This window comes from Euprymna scolopes, chromosome 33, assembly GCF_053919585.1.
Source record: "Euprymna scolopes isolate OS-2025 chromosome 33, ASM5391958v1, whole genome shotgun sequence".
Classification (NCBI taxonomy): Eukaryota; Metazoa; Mollusca; class Cephalopoda; order Sepiida; family Sepiolidae; genus Euprymna; species Euprymna scolopes.
In genome coordinates, this window is record NC_136514.1 from 20,255,963 (window position 1) to 20,276,622 (window position 20,660).

A 20,660-nucleotide genomic window follows, 5' to 3' on the forward strand; every position below is an offset into this window, starting at 1 on the left:
CCAAAATACAGCCTAATTTAATGCATGGAATTGTAAAAATTGAACCTCTAGATTACGTCATATATGTGCAAACAGTGGTGACCATATGATCAAAGTTGTATTTAAATTATAAATTACAAAAATTAAAGTTCACCACTTCTAAAAAAAAACACCCTTATATATATAAGGGTGTTTTTTAGAAGTGGTGAACTTTAATTTATATGTGTAAGTGTTCAGTTTGCTAAGAATTATGACAATTTCTTGTTGACATACACTATACACCACCAAATGGTGAGGTAATGCCTTGAAGGAGGATTTCATGACATTATAAGATACTACACTATCTCATGTCTGAAGAAGTAATAATGCCCGAGAGGATAGGCTTATGACAACAAAACAGATATTTCACTATCTCACTTCCTGATTAAAAGGAGATTATACCTGGGAGAATGTTAGAACAGATATTATAGTACCCTCACCACGATTGAGCTTTAAAAGATAGTTATAACATAGTTTCAACTTCAGATGGACAAATGCCAAATCTGTTATTACTAGAAGTAATAGCATAGCTTCGGCTTCAGGTAAATACCAGATGTTTGTTTATATATATATATATATATATATATATATATATATATATATATATGAGCAAACAGTTAATAAAACCTGTTAAAAAACACTTTGAAAAAGAGTTAAGAACATATTTAATCTGAAAAGGAAACACTTGATAAGTGGATAGTCCTTAATCCGCAGAGTTTCGAAGAAATACTTTCCTTCTCATCAGAGGGTAGGAATTAGCTAAATGTGGCATCGGATTTTGCATACAAAAGTATTTGATGAAACTACAAGTAAGTCAAAGATCTTACTTGATAACAAAAAGTGGAGCAGAGGGAATATGGTGACGAAAAAGGTGATTATACGTGAATGAATTGTCTGGTTAAAGGTAAATTATCCAATGACGGAAAAATCCAAAATTATAAATCTAAGAAAGTTAATTGAATTTCCATTTGCACAAGTAAAATCCAAGGAAATCACGTAATTGGAAGATGGTCCAAAATAATCCAAAAGGCCGAAATCCATGGAATAATTCACAAATATGTACAAAGAAAAGAAAAGGGGAAAATTCCAATAATATTAACAAAAGAAAAATAAGATATGCTTTTCACACGACTGCCGAGACATAATAATTATATATATATATATATATATATATATATATATATATATATATATATATATATATATATGTGTGTGTGTGTGTGTGTTTTATTTTTATAAAATAAGCATCCAAAATCAACTGTTTCAAAGTGAGTTAGAAAATCTGTCGATATTTTCTGAATAAGCTAAAAATATTATAATTATTGTGGTCAGTTCTTGTTTAATAAACTATTTAATTTTAATGGTCAAATTACCCTCCATCATTACTGGTCAGTTGCTTTCTCTCTGCTCAAGATAGCCATTCTCTACGATAACTTATAGCATTGTTCTTGGCCAATGGCCTGGTGACAAAAAGCATGTGATATGCTCTGCCCATCCATGCATTGTAAAGCAAGAAGGTGGTCAGCCTTTTGTCTGGTGTGTTCACTCGTTCCACTGGACATTAAAATCTCTAAAGGTCATCTCTTTCTACTTGACTCTGTCTACTCGACTCTCGTTTCGCTTCTCAAATGGAGTTAATCTCTGTCATTAACTTTATCTATGATTTGTTTAATAGGCATCAACGGTTTTAAACGATGCGCACATTTATGGTCCGCAGTTTGGTCAGTTGACGTGTGGCCGTTTGGTTGTAAAGTATGAAATTACGGCCATTTTGGTTGTGTCGTTATCGATTGGGATTGTAAATGTTGGTTGCATTGGATATTAAATGCTTGTTTTTAACACTAATGGCTGTAACTTATACAAAAGGTCACACATATCTATTGCAAGATGCACCTAACTGCTTATGCACCCCCCCCCCATCGCATCTGATTTAGTTTGTATGGTGGTTTTACATTTGGAGATAGTAATGGTTGTAAAATCTACTTTTGTAGGAACCTTTCTCTCTTGTTCCCAAGTTATTGGCGAGATAGTTGGGTACATTCGGTTTACCAGCTTTTGATAGGGAAACTCACATACAGCACAATCACGTCGACATTCCGGTTCTTGTTAGATCACTGTAGTTAAGCAACGTCGTGCCTGTTCAGTATCAGATGGGTGACCATTTGGGAATACCAGACACTTTGTGTAGCCTCCTATTTTTTTTTAACTCAAAATGTTGAGGAGCTACAAAAACAGAATTTATTTTTGCACATAGTTACTACCATTTCCAGTGCACTTTTAATGACGTGTCCCTGCTTTTGATGACGCACGTCCATGACAGAGAGTTGCTTTGTTGGTCTCACACAGTCAATATCTACAACAGAGAAATAAAACTTTCAGATTAGGAATGCATAAATTCAGTCATTGAAAAAGTCGTGTCGTCTCATCATAACATGTAAAAGTAAAATGAGAAATCGTGACTTTTTCAAGGATAATAGTAAAAAAAAAAATAATATTACCTACATATATATTCCGATTTACCCTAATATGTTATACCTACTTTTAATTGCTATTTACCATACTATCCTATTCTTTCATTCTCATTTTATATCTAAATGTCATTATGTCAGTTTTTTTATTGCATTTTGTATCATTCTGGCCTTTCTCTTCTGAGGAGAAGCATTTAGCTTCAAAATGTCATGATCTAAATATTTTTTTTTGTAATTTTCCCCTTAACTTTTCCTTATTGTTCTGATTGTATAATTAAGTTATATGTAACTTTTATCCCTCATCTTTCATTTAATATTATTCTTTGCTCCTCTTAATAGTGTTGAGCTTTTCGTATTTGGATAAGATTTACTCTTTGATAACATAATTATATACATTTATGTAAAGAAAATTAACTGATAACGAATAAAAACATTCACATTATCTATTGCATCATCGAATGTTCAAATGAACACAATAGAGCTTATTCCTTATTCCATATGGTTTTGAAAATTTATACTTTTCTCATCAGTGGAAGTAAATAGTCCAGTTATGTAAAAGCCAGAATTTATGGAACAGTATAAAAATTAAAAATTTAGAAAGTGAGGTTTTGGAGTCTGGTTGCGGAAGTGAGGTGGGGGGGGGGGAGTGGAATCTATGAACAAAGGAAGTTTAATGTTAGATCCGGTTTGTAATTTTGTGAACTGCATAAAAGTTAAAGACTTAGAAGCTGCATTCGTATTATTTGGATTCATCAGACTACTGTTCTCACCTTGCGTATGATTTTCACAAAGTTTCGGTTGATATAACCTCTGACCTTCTTCAGGTGTATCTTGGCGAACTCAGCAATGTTTCTGTCAAACTTGGGAATTTGGATGGGATTTCAAGTACCTATTTACTATGCCTCCCCACGGGTCGTTTTTTAATGTGGAGAAAAGGTACAAAAAATAAAAATTGTCTCAGTCGTGAAGGATTTCTCCTCCACCGAAAGAGAACAAGAAATAGAAGTGCAGCATCTGAAGAACAGATGGTATTTATTTGCTCCCCCACTGAGCAAATTAGGCACAAGGCCGTTTTTAATGTGAGGTAAAAACCAGCTCCCCTAAAAGTAGGCAAAAAGGGGGCACTCTGGTTACCAAAAATAATAATTGTCCCAGTATAGAGGGTTTCCCCTCCATTGACTGGTACAAATTATCTTAAGTGCAGCATCTGCCGGAACAGATACTACACTTTCATCCCGGCCCGAAGGCCAAGAATGCAGCATCTGAAGAACAGATACTACACTTTGATCTTGTCCCGAAGGCCAAGGTCTTATTCCGTGAACCACGACTGGATAGAGTCCGCAAGGACCCATGCTTCAGTGGTTAGAGTACTTGGAAAAAGTGATATTTTCCTGAAGGTTCAATCCTCAGTGTGAGTGACCGAAAAAAAATATAGTTGTATATTACTTAGAACCTCTTCTACCTACACTTCTTAATTCCATTTGCAAGTATATATAGGTTTAGGACGACTGGAAGCAATGTCGAGATGAGTGGAAAGCACATACAGCGCCTAGTATTTCCAAATGGTTACTCATTTGGTACTGGCCAGGCTGAAAATTGCTTAACTTAGGTGGTCTTGTGAGAACTAGTGTGTTAACATAATTGTGCCGTTTTGTATTTAAAATACAATCGACACCATTTTCATAGAAATATTAATAACTTATATTTGCTGCATGTTATTGATTTTTTTTTTCTCCAAAAACTAATTTTTTTTGCAATATTCAGAAAAATATCAGCTTTATCAAAACATATTTGTTGATCAAATGTGTTTCTCATTTCGTGGAATTTCCACAGGTCTTGCTAGTTAGTTACTAAATATTAATGAATTACATTTTATTTTAAACCTGAATTAAATTTTATGACGTCTCTTTAAAGTTGTAATCTTGTTGTTCAAATGTGTCGTTACATTTTAACGCTAGGACTCAACACATTGTGTCTGAGACAGTTGCAAGGAAACAAATAAAAAAATAATTTTTCATGCTATCCAGGAAAAAATATCAGCTTTATCAAAACATTTGTTGATTAAATATATTTCTCATTCCGTGGAATTTCCACGGGTCCTGCTAGTATTATTTTAATTTAATAAGTGTATATTTTTATTCTTACTATTGGAAATATTGTGGACTACCCATTTGGTTTCGAAATAACAAAGGGAAATTACCACAAAACAAATTGCATCAGCTTAAATTATTTATCTCATGGAAGATGGAACAATGTGTGTTAGTTTTGTTTTTGTTATTAATGCTTCTGTTTAGGTCATTATTGAAAAATAACACCATTTTAACAAACTTCCTAGCCAGAATAAATGTTTTTTGAAAGAAACCTTTTCAACCACTGATTGCCATGGTTGATAGCATTCTTTACAAGAGTTCAATGTTCAGACTGCTTGGCCTACCATTCACAAACAACATGAATTAGAATAAATACATAAAAGATACTGCCAAGTCTGCTGCACAAATCACTAGAGCATCCCTCTTGGACAGGGAACAAAAAAGAATCTATTACCGAATAGGTCCAGCGCTGTTTACCAAGCTCCAAACCCTGTTCCATCACGGCAGTTTTGCTAATTGTATATTAATTCATCAGTGTAAGGGTTTGTAACTAGAAACATCTGTATATCTGTGAAAGTGTCTGTTTGTCTGTGTACATTTCCCTATGCAATAACTCTGTCAATTTTCAGTCTACAGACTCGAAATTTGATATACAGGGTATTGAGATTTGGGAAAATCTTTGTAATCCGTTTTCGGCCAGAAATTTGGGTGTTAAGGGGTTATTATCAAACTCCTCCGCCAATTTTGGGTATAAACAATTGAAATTTTAGATATAGGTTCCTTGGACATGGATCTAACTTAATAACTTGATTTAAGTTCAAAACAATACAGGTTAAGGGGTCATAATAGGGGTCAAAGTTTTAAAAAATTTGACCTCTGCGGTCTCTACCAAATTACTCAGACAATTTCTGGTCTAAACATTTGAAATTTTACATAAAGAGTATTCAGAGATAGGCCAAGCGTTTTAATCGGAAATTTGAGCTACCAATATATAAATGTATGTATGTATGTTTGCATGTCTGCCTAAAACTTTCGACAGAGGCGACGGATTTTCATAAAATCAGTATCGTTTTGAAGGTCGATACTTCAGACAACAAATATCGAAAAATTGGCTAAAAACATTAAATTCTTCACCCTCCACTAGGCACTTTTCTACAGGGAGGGTTCGCTTTTTTCACCGATATTTTCGAAAGGCATCCACTCTTTTCGATTATTTCCAGTTTGGCAGTGGTCGTAACAGCAAAGATGTCACTTTTTTTCCTGTTCTTTTCCTCCTTCGCGGTACGGGTTTGAGCCTGCCTCCCTCCTACCACTTTTTTTTTGCTCAACACACATCTTCAACCACCCGGGCAAGGCCGGGCACCCATGCTAGTAAAAGATATAGCAAAAAAGAAATTCTTTCCTCTTGTGTTATTCTCCTGCAAATATTTCATTCCATACTTTTTCTCTATAAATTTTCCATTTTAGTTAACATGCATTTCACCAATGTTATTTTCTGTTGATAATATTTTGTGATTAGTTCAATGGCGTGAATCTTTTATCTAATGCGAAAGTGTTTTTATTTGAAATATAAAAAAAAAAAAAAATTAACAGAAATATTCTCCAATAAACCTTGGAAACTGCCGTGCTGCATTTTAATGTATAATAAAACGGTTTGGTTATTTTGTTTAATGGTCTATTTACGGGCATTTAATGCCGGGAGCCATCTTTTGAACTAAATACTTTACTTTTGTAAACGAATTGTTAGAAAAACAATGGGATGGAACGAAAGTATTCATACATTTCCCAGTTATTATCAGTCATGTTTAACGTATTTTATATCTAATCTATACAAAGCAAAATTAGGAATATATATATATATATATATATATATATATAATGCTTCCCATCTTGGGTTGAGCATATTGGGAATTGATATACAAACTGCCATTAGCGTATTAAGCGACGCTCTTTGTGTAAACAAATCGAGTGGAGGCATTTGGACAATGTCAAAACATCGTTTATTCATTACCCACGCAGCAGCAGCTGCATAGCGTAATGGTGAGAAGCCTTGACTGTCATTTGGGCGGTCGGGTTTCGATCCTGGCTTGAGATAGTTGCCTGTGTAGCCACACTGATGAACTGTGAAACAGCACTGATGACACACACACACATATATATATATATATAGTCATCAGTACTGTCATATATATATATGCTAGATTTTTAGCCCGCTAAAAATGAGCAAAAGTTATAACTTGTTGACTTAGAATAGTGTCTGATCATGATTTATTATACTGTTTTGTGTTTAAATCCCCGAAATGGTTTTATGGTAAACACTGATGATCCCTAAATAATATTAGGACTAGCGTGAATTGTTGGGAGATTAATTGTCTCACAAGCAAAATAGTTTTCCAACAAAGAACTTGGCATTAAGTTTTTTTTTGTGTTTTTTTTTATATAGTTTTAAAAGTTGAAAAACTTCTATGACTCTCTTTATATATATATATATATATATATATATATATATATATATATATATATATAAAATGAAAATGTATAAAGAAGATTATGAAAAGTATAAAAGCTTATAACTTTTCTTTATTCGTTTTCAATTGGTGACGTGCAGGAATACAAAATATGAAAAAATTAAAAACTTTTTTTACAAGTACATATTTTCGACCGATCCTTCAGTCTTCATCAGTGTAGTGAAAGTGATGAGCATACGAGGGAAAAGGAAGGAGGAGGAGAAGGGAGAAGGAGGTATAGCCAATGAGAAGGTGCCACCTCAGTTTTAAATACATATACATATGCACACATGCATACAGTACATATACACATATAAAAGAAATATTAAAAACAGAAACATTAATTTCGAACGTGCTCCTATCATATCAAAGAAGCTACTGTTGATTTTATATGCTGGACCTTTCGACTTGTGCGGTAATAAAACTTTTCAAATGCACTTGTGATGTTAAGTTGTGTAAGGTGTTAACTTTGGTCCAAATCGTCTGTTCATTCTTTCATTGGATTTTTTTGATACTTAAAGACATTTCGACACAAACCTATCTAAGAAAACTGCCAGGCACGTAAAGTACCTTTGTGTAAAATTTCATAAAAATCAAATCAGCCGTTTTCGAGTCTATAGGGAAGGAACACACACAGTTATTTATATATATATATATATATATATATATATATATATATATATATATATATATATATATATATTATTTAATAAAGAATTGGCTCTGTAATAATAAGTACGAAATTTTCATGAATTAAAATATATTTAAACGTATTTTATGACCGGGCAAGCCCCCCCACCCCCACCGCCAATCTAGTTCTTGAATAAAGTGTTATGTTCAAATAATTTCAATGGTAATCTTTAATATGAGTTACATTTGGCCTGGGCTGGTTTGCTCAATGATAAATGAACAACAGGTTTTCAGACTTTTTATTTTAATTTACTAATGGTTCTCCAGCTATCATGGCCAAAAGCAACTCAAGCATAAGAGTTAATGAGGTGAAATTATTGTCAGTTCAGAGATGAATCTTATGAGCAGATTGTGAATAAATGTTTAGATCAGGAGTGCCCATTACGTCGATCGCGATCGACTGTTCCGATCACAGAGAGATTGTGGGTAGATCGCATGGTATTGAAAAGAAACGTTGGCGTTGACAAACTTTCAGAACCTTGCGGCAGAGCTGGAGACACAAAGAGCAGACATGGCACAGCTTGAGAGTGCATGCTAAATAAAACAAATTGGCACTTGTCAGAGTTCGACAAACGTTTTAAAAAATTCTTTACTTGAGCTAATCGTTACATTCATGTGCTGCTCTTCCTAAAAAGATGCTGAGTTTGTTTCACTCGCATCGAAAATTGCAGCACTGTTTCACTTGAACTCTTCTAGAGTGAAGAATGAGATTCTGACACTATAAGCCGGCATTCAGCTGATAGAGAGCTCATGGACAATTCTGGAACTTGCTCACAGAGGACAAGTACCACAACATTAGGAAATGTGCTATCCTCTGGATTGCATTATTTGGCTCCGCTTATCCGAGTCAGCAATTTCCCACATGAAGATCATTAAGTCCAAATACAGCTCCACCATGATTGATGAGTATCTGGAGGTCAGCTTGAAGATGGCTATTAGCAGTTACTCTCCGGATTATGCGTCCCTGACTGATTCCATCTAATGCAAATCATCAGTGTAATAACAAAAAAAATGTACAGAGTTGTACAATGCAATATGGGTTGATGCAGTAATGCAAGGTACAAATGCAAATACTGTGCATATAAAAATAATGTACAATATTACGGTTGTGAATTCCGTGTTAGAAGCGTCGATTAAAGTTTAAAGTGAATACGTATGTATTATATACGTTTGAAAGCCAAATCATGACGCAATTATATGTGGATAAACGATATTTATTGTTTAAAATGAATATATTTCGAAGCAATACTTCATCTTCAGAATTTTGAACATTTTCTTTTTTTTTCTTCTTTCTTGCCATGGTGTTGAGTTTGATAAGAAAGTTATTAAAAGAAAGGCCGCACTGTTGATCTTAGCGGTGTTGTTTTGAAATATCGCTAAGAACAACAGTGCCGACATTGTTTTAATAACTTTCTTATCAAACCCAACACCATAGCAAGAAAGAAGAAAAAAAAAGAAAATGTTAAAATTCTGATTGGTTGGTTGTCTTTGGTTTACGGCATATCAGCCCTTTTCAGGTTATTTAAATTTTGAAGAAAAATTTTTTAATAGAATATTTTTTTTCGAGTCGGTTTCTATTTAACCCATAGTTGGGACCCTAACAGCTACTGCCACTCCGGGTCAGAGTGGACCTGAGAGCAATGGCAATTAAAGGGTGGCTCCACATTCCCCAAAGCCCGCAAGCTGGCGCCTCACCATGGGATATAGTTTAAGGTTATATCCAGGACCACAAAATTCTGAAGATGAAGTATTGTTTCGAAATATATTAATTTGAAACAATAAATACTGTTTATCAACATAACATTGTGTCATGGTTTCGCGCTCAAACGTGTCTGGCTGAAACTACTGTCAATAATTTTCCCCACTCTTTATCTGTGCCTAAATCCAAACGTAGATTCCATGAGCAAAGCTTCTTTCTTAGAACTGCACGCCAGTGGAACTCTCTGCCGCTTGCCTGTTTCCCACCTGACTACAACTTGGACGTCTTCAAGTCCAACATAAACAAACTCCTGACAAACCGCCCCCTTAAGTAAGATACTCTATCAAAAACCCCAATACTAATGATTACTACAATACTATCTTATTGATTAATGTACACGCAATAACCCTTATCTCTGAGTGGCCTTCGGGCCTTGATAAGTAGTGACCCCCCTCCCCCATGTAAAAAATAAATAATAATAATAATAATATATTTATTAATGTTTTGCATTTTCAGTAGGTGGTAGATCATTTAGACTTGTCATATCTTAAGTAGCTCTCATGATGAAAATGTGTGTGCAGCTCTAGTTTAGATGGACTAAGCTGGAATACTTTGTGTGTGTGTGTGTGTGTGTGTGTGTGTGTGTGTGTGTGTGTGGTGTTATAGTATGACTCTATTGAGATTAGATTGAAACCGATCATCTTGTTTCGTTTCCTCACGGTTGCGTATGGATTACGCCCCCCCCCCAATTTTATATCCCCACCCCACCCTTACATGTCATTGGGTGAAATGGCTTAGCATGAGCTTAGTTGTACATCTGGCCGCAAGAAGATGTCTCTCTTTCCTGATGCATGATGTTAAAGTCACATGTGTTTCACTTCAAAGTCTGAAAACCTTATTTCCAAATTAGCACGCCACAATTTAACACTTTAAAACAGAACTTTTCTTCTTGTGTGTAATTTTAGGTTCAAACACACAACTCAAAAATTAGAAGAATAAAAATAAGAAAACAAATGGTTGAATAATTTGGAACTGCGTTGCCTCAGGCTGAACATCTTTTAATCAAAGACATTAAATTTCAACACAAATCGTCCAATTCGCTGTACTGGGGAAGAGGCTTCCACGATATTTACTTTTACCTCATGTTTTTTTCTTGTTTTATTGAGTGTGTGTGTGTGGTGTGGCAGCGACGGTTGCTCTCCTGAATGCAAATGTTTAGCAGAAAGTTAACCGATTCTATTGGCCTTGAGGGCCATTTTTTTCTCTGCCAGACTTTCTTCTCTTATGACTTGTGGCAACATCAAATATAATCATCTTGCAACTTTTCTTATTCTACCAAACGTCGTTTTGGTAAAACTTTTATCATCATAAACGATTCTTCTTTTTTTTTTCTATCAACATTTCTTTTGGATTATTTTTCTTTTCTATCTTTTTCATTACTTTTCGGCTTTTCACCTTTTTTTTTTTTTCATTTTCATTCTTCTTCTCCCCCCCCCTTCATTTGCTATCTTTTACTTTCTTTTTTTTTTCATTCTTTAATTTCTCTTTTATTACCTTTTTTTTTCTATTCTTCCCCATTATCTTTCTCATCTTATACCATTTGTAGAAAAGTATGGACTGCCATTTTATTTTTGGTTTCTGTTTCCTCTTATTCAAAATTCTGTTCGTGTGTGTGTGTATATATATATATATAATTTTGTTTTTTTCTTTTTTTTCTTTGTTCTTCATCTATCTCTGGTGCTACCAGATAAGGCTTCCTTACTTAAATGCACCAAACATTTATTTTATTGTTTTATTTTTCCTTTCTCTTAGCAAAACTCAATCATGTTCTGCAAAAACAAAAGCGACAATTGTTCTTCACGAAACAACCCAACCAAACACCATTTTAAGATATAAAGATCTTGAAGCATAAAACCTTTTTCCAGATTGCTGGATAAACCAAGAAAATAACTGATATGCTATAAAACAAGACAAGAAAATCATTCCTCATCATTCATATCTTCTTCTTCACTCTGCTCCTTGGTTTCATCTTAAACTGCATTTGGTTTGATTCCATGGCTAATGGCTGTAGTTAACACGAAAGGTCTCACATCTATTGCGAGAAGTACCCAACTGCATATACATCCCTACATCTCATCCGATTTAGTTTGTATGGTTGTTTAAAGTTTGGAAATAGTAACGGTTGTAAAGTCTACTTTTCTTAATACTCTTGGGGAAGGGTATGAACCCTTTTCTCTTGTTCCCTAGTTTTTAGCGAAACAGTAGTGTACATTAATTTTTTTAAACTACGTTTAACTTATTTGGATTATTAGAACCATTCGTAATTAGTTATGCACTACTGACTAGTGATGGGACGATTCCAATATTTTTCCCGATTCCTATACAATTATCGATTCCAATGCTTTCCCCAATTTGGATACAATTATCGATTATAATGTTTTCCCCGATTCCGCTACAATTATCGATTCTAATGTTTTCCCCGATTCCGATACAATTATTGATTCTAATGTTTTCCCCAATTCCGATACAATTATCGATTCTAATGTTTTCCCCGATTCCGCTACAATTATTGATTCTAATGTTTTTCCCGATTCTGATACAATTATCGATTCTAATGTTTTCTCCGATTCTAATATTTTTCCCGATTCCGATACAATTATCGATTCCAATATTTTCCCGATTCCGATACAATTATCAATTCTAATGTTTTCTCCGATTCCGATACAACTATCAATTCCAATATTTTTCCCGATTCCGATATAATTATCGATTCCATACTAAATTCCAAATTTTGATACAATTATGAATCTCTAAATATTTAACTATAGAATTGTTATTGTTTCCCGTTTAGCGTAAAAAAAAAAAAAACCCAGTTAAATGTGCAGATATTTTTTTAAACATAAAACAAACATTTGTGTGGAATAGTCTGTAGATCTCAGTATTTTTGGTGTTTAAAATCAAATATTTTTTACTTTAAGATTGTACCAACTGTAGTATTTTAAACAAAATAAAATAAAAAGGAAATTAAAAGAATCATTTTTGGCATCGGAAAATAGGCACAAATTAATTTTTTCGATACTGATTCCACCAAAAGTTTTACTGATACTGATTCCGATACCCCCAAAAGTTTTGATTTTTCCGATTCCGATTAATCGTCCCAACACTACTACTGGCAGTCATTTGTTAAGCCAAATATGCACTGATGATTAATTTAGATTATGCATAATATAGTTCGAAACATTCTTCAATTTCTAAAGCAAACTTATCTCAGTAATAGGTTTATTTTTTATTTTGAAATTTCACACAAATGTACTTTGTGTCTGGCAGTATTTTTAGATAGGTTTGGTATCAGAACGTCTTCGATAAGTATCGATAATTGAGATAATATGATGAAAGAAGGAACAGGCGATTTTGACTAAAGTCAATGGAGCTAAAGAACTTAGAAAAAAAGCCCAGTAGAATCATCATTAATCCCCCTTATCCGAGTAAATTATGCTAAATCTATGTGTCTAAAACATCTATTATCCACCATTTTCGTTTCCCCCAAATAATTAAATGTATTCTTCTTTGCCCTAACTCTACCAGTTCCAACCTACCTTATTTTCCCAACTCGATCAACTGCTCCCCTTCAACCACCGTCCTGTGTATGATACAAAACTTCATCTGCTGACGAGATCCCAATTTGGGGAGAGTGGAGTCATCTCCTAGTTACTTAGAAACTTCCATGAACAAAGTTTCTTTTTCCAAGAACTGCACGTTTGTGGAACACCGTGCCATGGGTCTACTTCCCAGCTAACTACAACATGATCGTTTTCTAGTGAAACATTAACAAGTTCTTGTTGGGCTGTCCTCTTAAATAATCCCATTCTAATCCATCTAACAAACTCATTAAGGGTTAAATGTACACACGTTTCGGTTGCATGTTCTTGCACATCTCTTCTATATTAGAAGCTTTATTTTCACCTCCTCTTTCAAAACTATTGATTTATATGTTAAGAAAACCCATTGTAGAAACTGAAGGCATGGGCCCGTGGAATAACCTAGTATTGGATAACAACTTCCCTTTGGTTTCAAGTAGAATGGAACAAGCCGAGCAAGCATGCCCCCCCTCCACGAATGAATAAATCTGAAAAGAGAATTTCGAGTGTGACCAAGATATAGAAGAGGACTGCTATATCAAGGAAGTTGAATAGTGTAAAGGTGAAACATACCTTGTGCGATACATGTTATGCAAAGAGACTATTTTCTTTGGTGCACATAGCCATGCTACGCTGAATAACGAATTTTGAGAATAAGTTATTGAGAAATCTCCTGAACTCACTTCTGACTATCACATTCGCAACCACTCCACCCTGTGCTCCAATAAGTTACTGCGAGTAAATGTATGCGTATTTCAGTTGCATTTCCTTGCGCAGCTCTTCTATCTTAGAAGCTTTATTTTCACCTCCTCCTTCCAAACTATTGATTTATATGCGTTAAGAAAAACCCATAGTAGGAACCGAACGCACGGACCCAAAGAATAACCTAGTATTGGGTAACCACTTCCCTTTGGCTCCAAGTAGAATAGAATAAAAGAAATATGTCTATTAGTAGATTGGATCCAATTTACCTGCCGATGTTGTTCGTTAATAGGACTTTTAATGCAATTTGATTGGAATGGAATATTCTCTCGGCAATTTTGATGCTGCCAACCCTATCCGCCCAACACAGAGCGGATGTTCGTTGGGTAGGTTGCAGCAGAAACATTTTTAATAGGTTCCCCTCCATAATAATTGACGCATAATGTCTGTTGTGCCTTTCCGTCTTACGGCTGTCTGTGTTTATTGTTGGGGTTTTTTATATTAAGAAATATCGATTTGTGGCTATGAATATGATTAGCGGAAACGTTTCCCGTCGGACGTTTTCTGTCCTAATTTGATGCGTATGGCTGTACGCATGCGTGCAATTCACGGTGATGTTGTAATTATGCGCACATATTTATACGTTTGTCAGAGTTTGAGAAATGACTTTAAATCGTGTTTTTCTTATTACAAATAAGAAAAACACGATTTGAAGTCATAGAAACCACATTTAACTATCTGGCATTGCCCGGGATATATTTGAAGACTCTGCTGAAAAAGTGAGTTTGTAAAGTCAGTTGGCTATAAGAAAATAAAGACAATTCAAAATGATACTGGTACATTGTACAAACCAAATGTTATTGTTGCATATTATGAATCGGATTTCTCATAAATGTCCGGTATGGCTGGACCAACAATGGCGGGTACTTGTGCATCTATGTTACCACACTGATGTAACGTTGTTTAGAAAGCCATTCTTAACATGGGGAGGGGAGGGTGACTTGTAACTCTTCTGTACTTTCACCGAACAATTTAATAAACAAAAATATCGTAACAATTGAATAGAGTAAAGTGCTTTATGCCAAATTGATTCTTAAATATGATTAAACTTGTGCCCATTTTTGCATTAAATAATCACTAACTGTACATTTATTTATGTATATTTAGTTTACTGCATCTTATGAATGTTCATACAAAATTTTAGCAAAATCTCTAGAAGTTTTCTAATAAACTACTGGAGTAAATGTGGTATTGTAGTGGCTAATCCTTATTAATCCCTAACTGTGTGTTGAAAGGATGTCACTGAAAGATTAGTAAAGTACATTTAGCTCTATAGAGAGTGCATTCGTTCCCTATGGACTCCTAAACGGCCGTTTCAATTTTCTTGAAGTTTCATACAAATATACTTTGTGTCTGCCAGTACTTTTAGATAGGTATGGTATCAGAATGTCTTCAATAAGTATTGATAATCGAAATAATCCGATGAAAGAAGGAACAGGCGATTTTAACTAAAGTTAACGCCTTATACAGCCTAACATCACAAGTCCATTTGAAAAGTTTTATTACCGCGAAAGCAGTAAGGCCAGGCATATAAAATCACCAGTAGTTTCTTTGATATGACAAGGGCTCAAAATGAATGTTTCTGTTTTGTACACAATTTCACCGTGATACTTGACTGTGCATTTTAAACTTTAATTCAATCCATTATATAAAAATAATTTGATAAAATCAAGTTAGATTCTTAGTAGATTCTCTGCAGAGCAATGTAAGACTACAATGTATTGTGGAATAAATAACTGCAGGGAGGATTGAAAAAGTGGTATTTTCGATGATAAAACATGAGAGGGTGAAACCTTCATTGATTCTCATTCATTCCAGGGCAACATCAGGATATTCTAAAATTACACTACTCAGAATATGTGGATAAGTCTATTTCATTTTGATGAAACAAATGATTTTAAAGGTGAAACTTTGTTGGATTCTATTTACTTGCTTCCCACAAGGGCAGAATTAAACACAAGGTTAGTTTTTAATGTGGGGAAAATCCAGCTCCCCCAAAAAAGGCACTCTGGATAGGAAATACCTTCTGTAGGTGTAGAATGACCCCAACAATTTTTTCCAACGACTTTAATGCAAGTTTTCCATTTCAGGTCAGGAGTGAAGGTCAGTCCCAGGAGCTTGTCCAGACAGAGTACTTCCTCAAAACGTGAGACACTCATTTTAGTTGGGGTCAAGTGGGAATCTGAGCATTCGTTGGATTTTGGATACATTAAAGTTAACTAGCCGCCTTTTTCAATGCCATTGCAGCACATGCTCAAGGTCAAAAGATAGAGAATCACAAAGATCTTGACCATTGCAGACATCACATCTTTTTTTTTTGTTCCATTTATTCTGTTACAGCTGTCTAACATTTCTTTATCTTTTAAATCTATCTAACGTTGATCTATGGATTGTCTAGTGATTGATTTTTTTTTTTTTTTTACTTGTGCAGGGTCATTCACGGATGGTTTGTTCGGTGACTTGGGCTGAAGAAAATTCCCTCTGCAACTTGTTCTCATGTGGATTTGATCGTCAGGTGCTTGGCTGGCAGATTAATATTTCGGCAAAAGAATGATGAAAACGAAGCTGCTGCTGCTGCTATAGTCACCTCTCCTGCAAACAACATAGAAGAAGTCAGGCTAAAAAGAGGGTCAATTGGTCTGTTTTTGGATTGAAGACAAAAAAAATTTGCAACACACACACACACAGTTTTAGATGAATTACTTACATTAAATCAGTTTTCTCTTTTTCTGAAGTTGTTTTTATCTCAATATTTCAGCCCCAAAAGAAAGTACTCACACTAGTTCTGCAAATGCTATGTTAAAGATCCCCGCCCTTCTTTGGAAAGGACAAGCATGAGAAATCTCTTTATGTGAAGCAAATAGAAAAAAAAAAAATCTCCACAATATGCACACACGCACACACAATATTAGATAATTTTTTTTTTTTTTTTCTAAAGATGTCTTTATCCTAATATATCATCCCAAAATGAAATCACTCGGAAAAGTCGATTATTACAGAAGGAAATAATATAAAATAAATGAAATTCCATACTAGTTCTGCAGATACTATGTGGAAGATCTCTCCACCCTTCTTTGGAAAGGACAACTGACATCAGAACCCCCCCACACACACACACACGCCATTTGAAACAAACAAACTTAAAAACAAAAATCCTATAAACATTGGGATTTATGAAGAAAAAAAAAGTCCTGCAGATAAAGTATGGGTTTATCTTTCTCTTCAAACTAGTTATGTAGCCTCTTAATCAATAACCTTCTAATATTTGGGTTATCGACCCCACACTCTTGAGAGACATGAACACACTATTAGAAATAAAATGCCAAATTTTTATGCTCAGAATTGGTAAATATGCTGCTTATAACAAAACAAAAAAAAACTTTGGTATATTAAATTTGTTGCAATAACCGTTCCCTTTATTCTTGCTCATCAACCCCCCCCCTGCCAAATTGAACTTTCTTTTGACACTCTCCAAGCTTCTATGTACATTTTTATTTTATCAATAAAAAAATTGCTTTAAATAGTTGAACCTGCTTAGTCACCAGTCTGATTTTTTTTTTTTTTCATCAGGCGGCAAGCATTTATGATCAACGCCAGAACAGAATGTGAAAAAAAAAAAAACTAATTCTATAAAGACGTTAAAATATTTCTTTTTATGAGGAATAACTTCAAACTAAAATCCAGTTAGTGTTTGGACGTCTCCCTTTTTAGGGGTTCCAATTTGTGGGAGGTATGTTTGGAGAGAGAGCCAGCCGATTTTAGGGAGACATTTTAGTGAAAACAGTTTTTAAATTTATACTTTTTTTTATTATTTCAGTCAAACTTCCCAGAAATCAAAGGAGCTGTCGTCTTATGTTTAAAACTTGATATCTATACGAGATGCATAGATATTTGAATATTCCGTTAAAGTTTTTTTTACTTTTCAAACGTTTAGTTTCCTATTTGCAATACCTCCCCACAGGACAGTTAGACACCAGGATCGTTTTTTAACGTGGAGAAAAGGAACAAAAATAAAGATTGTCTCAGTCGTGAAGGATTTCTCCTTCACTAAGAGAGAACAAAAAATTGAAGTGCAGCATCTGAAGAACAGATACTACACTTTGATCTTGGTCAGAAGGCCAATAACGTCTTAGTTAGTAAAGAAGCTGAGAACGTAATTTTCCTCTCCTCGATTGACTATTTCAATATCTTATAGTATATCTCTCTATGTGGTCTTTTATTTTTACCAGATTCCACGACAAGAGTTCATCTAGTCTGGTGGAGTATCCAGCTTCGTGCTGTTACTTGAGGTAACATCACTTGGAGAAGGTGGACTATCGATAATATAAATCTCACCTGTCTGTCAAATGTATGTTTGTATGTCTTGCAAAAACTTTCGACAGCGGCGATGGATTTTCACGAGATCGGTATTGTTTTGAAGTCGACCCTTCGGAAAAAACAAATATCGAAAAATCGGCTAAAAACATTGATTCTTTCATCCTCAACTGGCCACTTTTTTACGGGGAGGCGTTGCTTTTTTCACCGATATTTTGAAAGTCATTGTCTTCTTTTCGATTGACTAGCATTAATTTAAACCTACATCACTTCCGGTTTGGTGTTGGGCGCAACAGTAAAGACGTCACTTTTTTTTTTTATATTTTCTTCCTTCGCGGTATGGGCTTGCGCTTGCCTGCCTACTACCACTTTTTTTTTTTTTTTTTTTTTTTTGCCCAACACACACCTCCAAACCTCCGGGCAACACAGGGCACCCAGCCTAGTTCTTTGTAAAAGCCAATGTTGGTTAGCCATACTGAGGAGATCTTATTTGGGCCGCGAATACTATGTTATTTAATGAGAGTTTACTTGTATTGAAAAGTAACCTCATGTCAGGTTTTCCTGACAAACCCCTAGACACCTGAGGATAGCGTCTAGTAGGCATTCAAGAGAAATTCTTTAGCTGAGATGTTGCAAAGTCTGAGTCAATAATTTAGTGGCCGCGAATTATCCACAGGTCTGAAAATCGTAATCAAAATTTCCTTGTTCAGTTATTAATAAATTTTAATGAAATATAATTTGTACAAGAGTCCATGTTCATTTGTTTTCATATTAGAAAGAAAGTTCAGTGAGAAAAGTTAGGAATATTTCAATGAATAAGTTTATGCATTGGTTCTTGATGAGCATCTTCTACATATATAAAAGCAAAAATGTGTGTGTGTTTGTATGTCTCGCAAAAACTTTCAACACGGGTCATGGATTTTCACGAGATTGGTATCATTTTAAAGCTCGATCCTTCGCCCGACAAATATCGAAAAATTGGCCAAAAACATTAATTCCTTCAGCCTAAAATCATCAGTTTTCTACAGGGAGGGGTCAGCAAAAACCGTCCTCTCATGACAAGTTCGCTTCTACGATGCGTAAATGACGTTGGAACATGATTTAGTCTAAATATTAAAAAAAACCGACCTAATTTTGTCAACGTCGTCTTAGCTCAGTTCATTAGAGCGCGGCCTCATTGGGTCCAAATCGTGGTGTGGGATGTCTTCTTTTTTTTTTTTTTTTTCGATTTTTAAAAGTTTAATATTGAAACAGGGTTATTTAAGCCATTTTTCACGTTCTATGTTTTTTTTTGTTTCTATTTTTCAGCTTTTTAAAAAAAGTTTTAACGTTCGTTTTTCTGGGGTTTTTCCATCACATTCGAGTTTTATTTTTTTGTTTTTCCGATTTTTACATTTAACATCATTCATTTGCCTTTTTCGATTTTTTAAAGTTTTAACATTTATTTTATATAAATTATTTAATATTTAAAAATATTTACTTTGCTCATTCTTATGTTTTGATTAACCCCCCCCCACGGCCGAGCACACACACCTCTAAACACCCGGACAACGCCGGGTACCCCCCCTAGTCTATAATATAAATCTCACCCGTCTGTTTATATGTATTTATGTATGTTTGTATGTTTTGCAAAAACATTTGACAGAGGCGACGGATTTTCACGAAATCAATAGCATTTTGAAGCTCGACCCTTCAGACGACAAATATCGAAATATTAGCTGAAAACATTAATTCTTTCATCCTCAAATGGGCACTTTTCTACCAGGGGTCGCTTTTTTTCGTCGATATTTTTAAAAGTCATCCTCTCTTTTCGATTGTTTAACCTTAATTTAAACTTACATCACTTCCGGTTTGGCGATGGGCACATTTTTTTTTCATTTTCTTTGCCTGCCTACTATAAATTTTTTTTTTTAATCAACACACACCTACAAACACCAGGGCAGCCAGGCTAGTCTTCTATATATATATAAAAGGCAAAATGTGTGTGACATTTCGTGTATGTCACGCAAAGGCTTTTTTCGCACACAATTCCGGGGGGGGGGGGTTACGATCGCTTAGAACTATTTATATACCCCTCTAGATAATAATATCTAGGATTTGGGAATGCGGGTTGCCTCTAGATTTATTTACGTCGACTTTTAGGAGATTCGCGCTATTTTGCTCTGTCGCCTGTTTGTCCTGCTTTTTAGTATAAATAAAGTGAAACTTAAATTCAAACGGTATGTTGTCAGCATCGTGCCGGGAAACGTCCAGAAACAATCAGCTTTGATCAATGTCGGGCCAAACTCCATACATCAGACAATTGCTATTCAATCTGGACAATCTGGACCTCATTAATGAGGTCAAATAGAAGGAGCAGAGTTAACTTTTATTGCAGCCGGGTGCCTGACAGAAAAAGTTAAGTCCCCTACTTCTATGACCTCATTAATGAGGTCAAATAGAAGCAGTAGAGTTAACTCTTAATGTGGCCACGT

The 20,660-nt window shown here is 34.7% G+C and overlaps 1 protein-coding gene across 1 annotated transcript in view; it reads left to right on the top strand.

Moving 5' to 3' along the window:
- Positions 1-16,600, top strand: part of LOC145258166 (WD repeat-containing protein 37-like) — a gene marked incomplete in the record, with an annotated part of 749,116 nt that extends 732,516 nt beyond the window's left edge. Inside the window, 1 exon segment of the mRNA XM_080115977.1 lies at positions 16,304-16,600. Within this exon segment, the coding sequence (XP_079972103.1) occupies positions 16,304-16,426 (123 nt within the window).
- Positions 16,601-20,660: the final 4,060 nt, after the last annotated feature.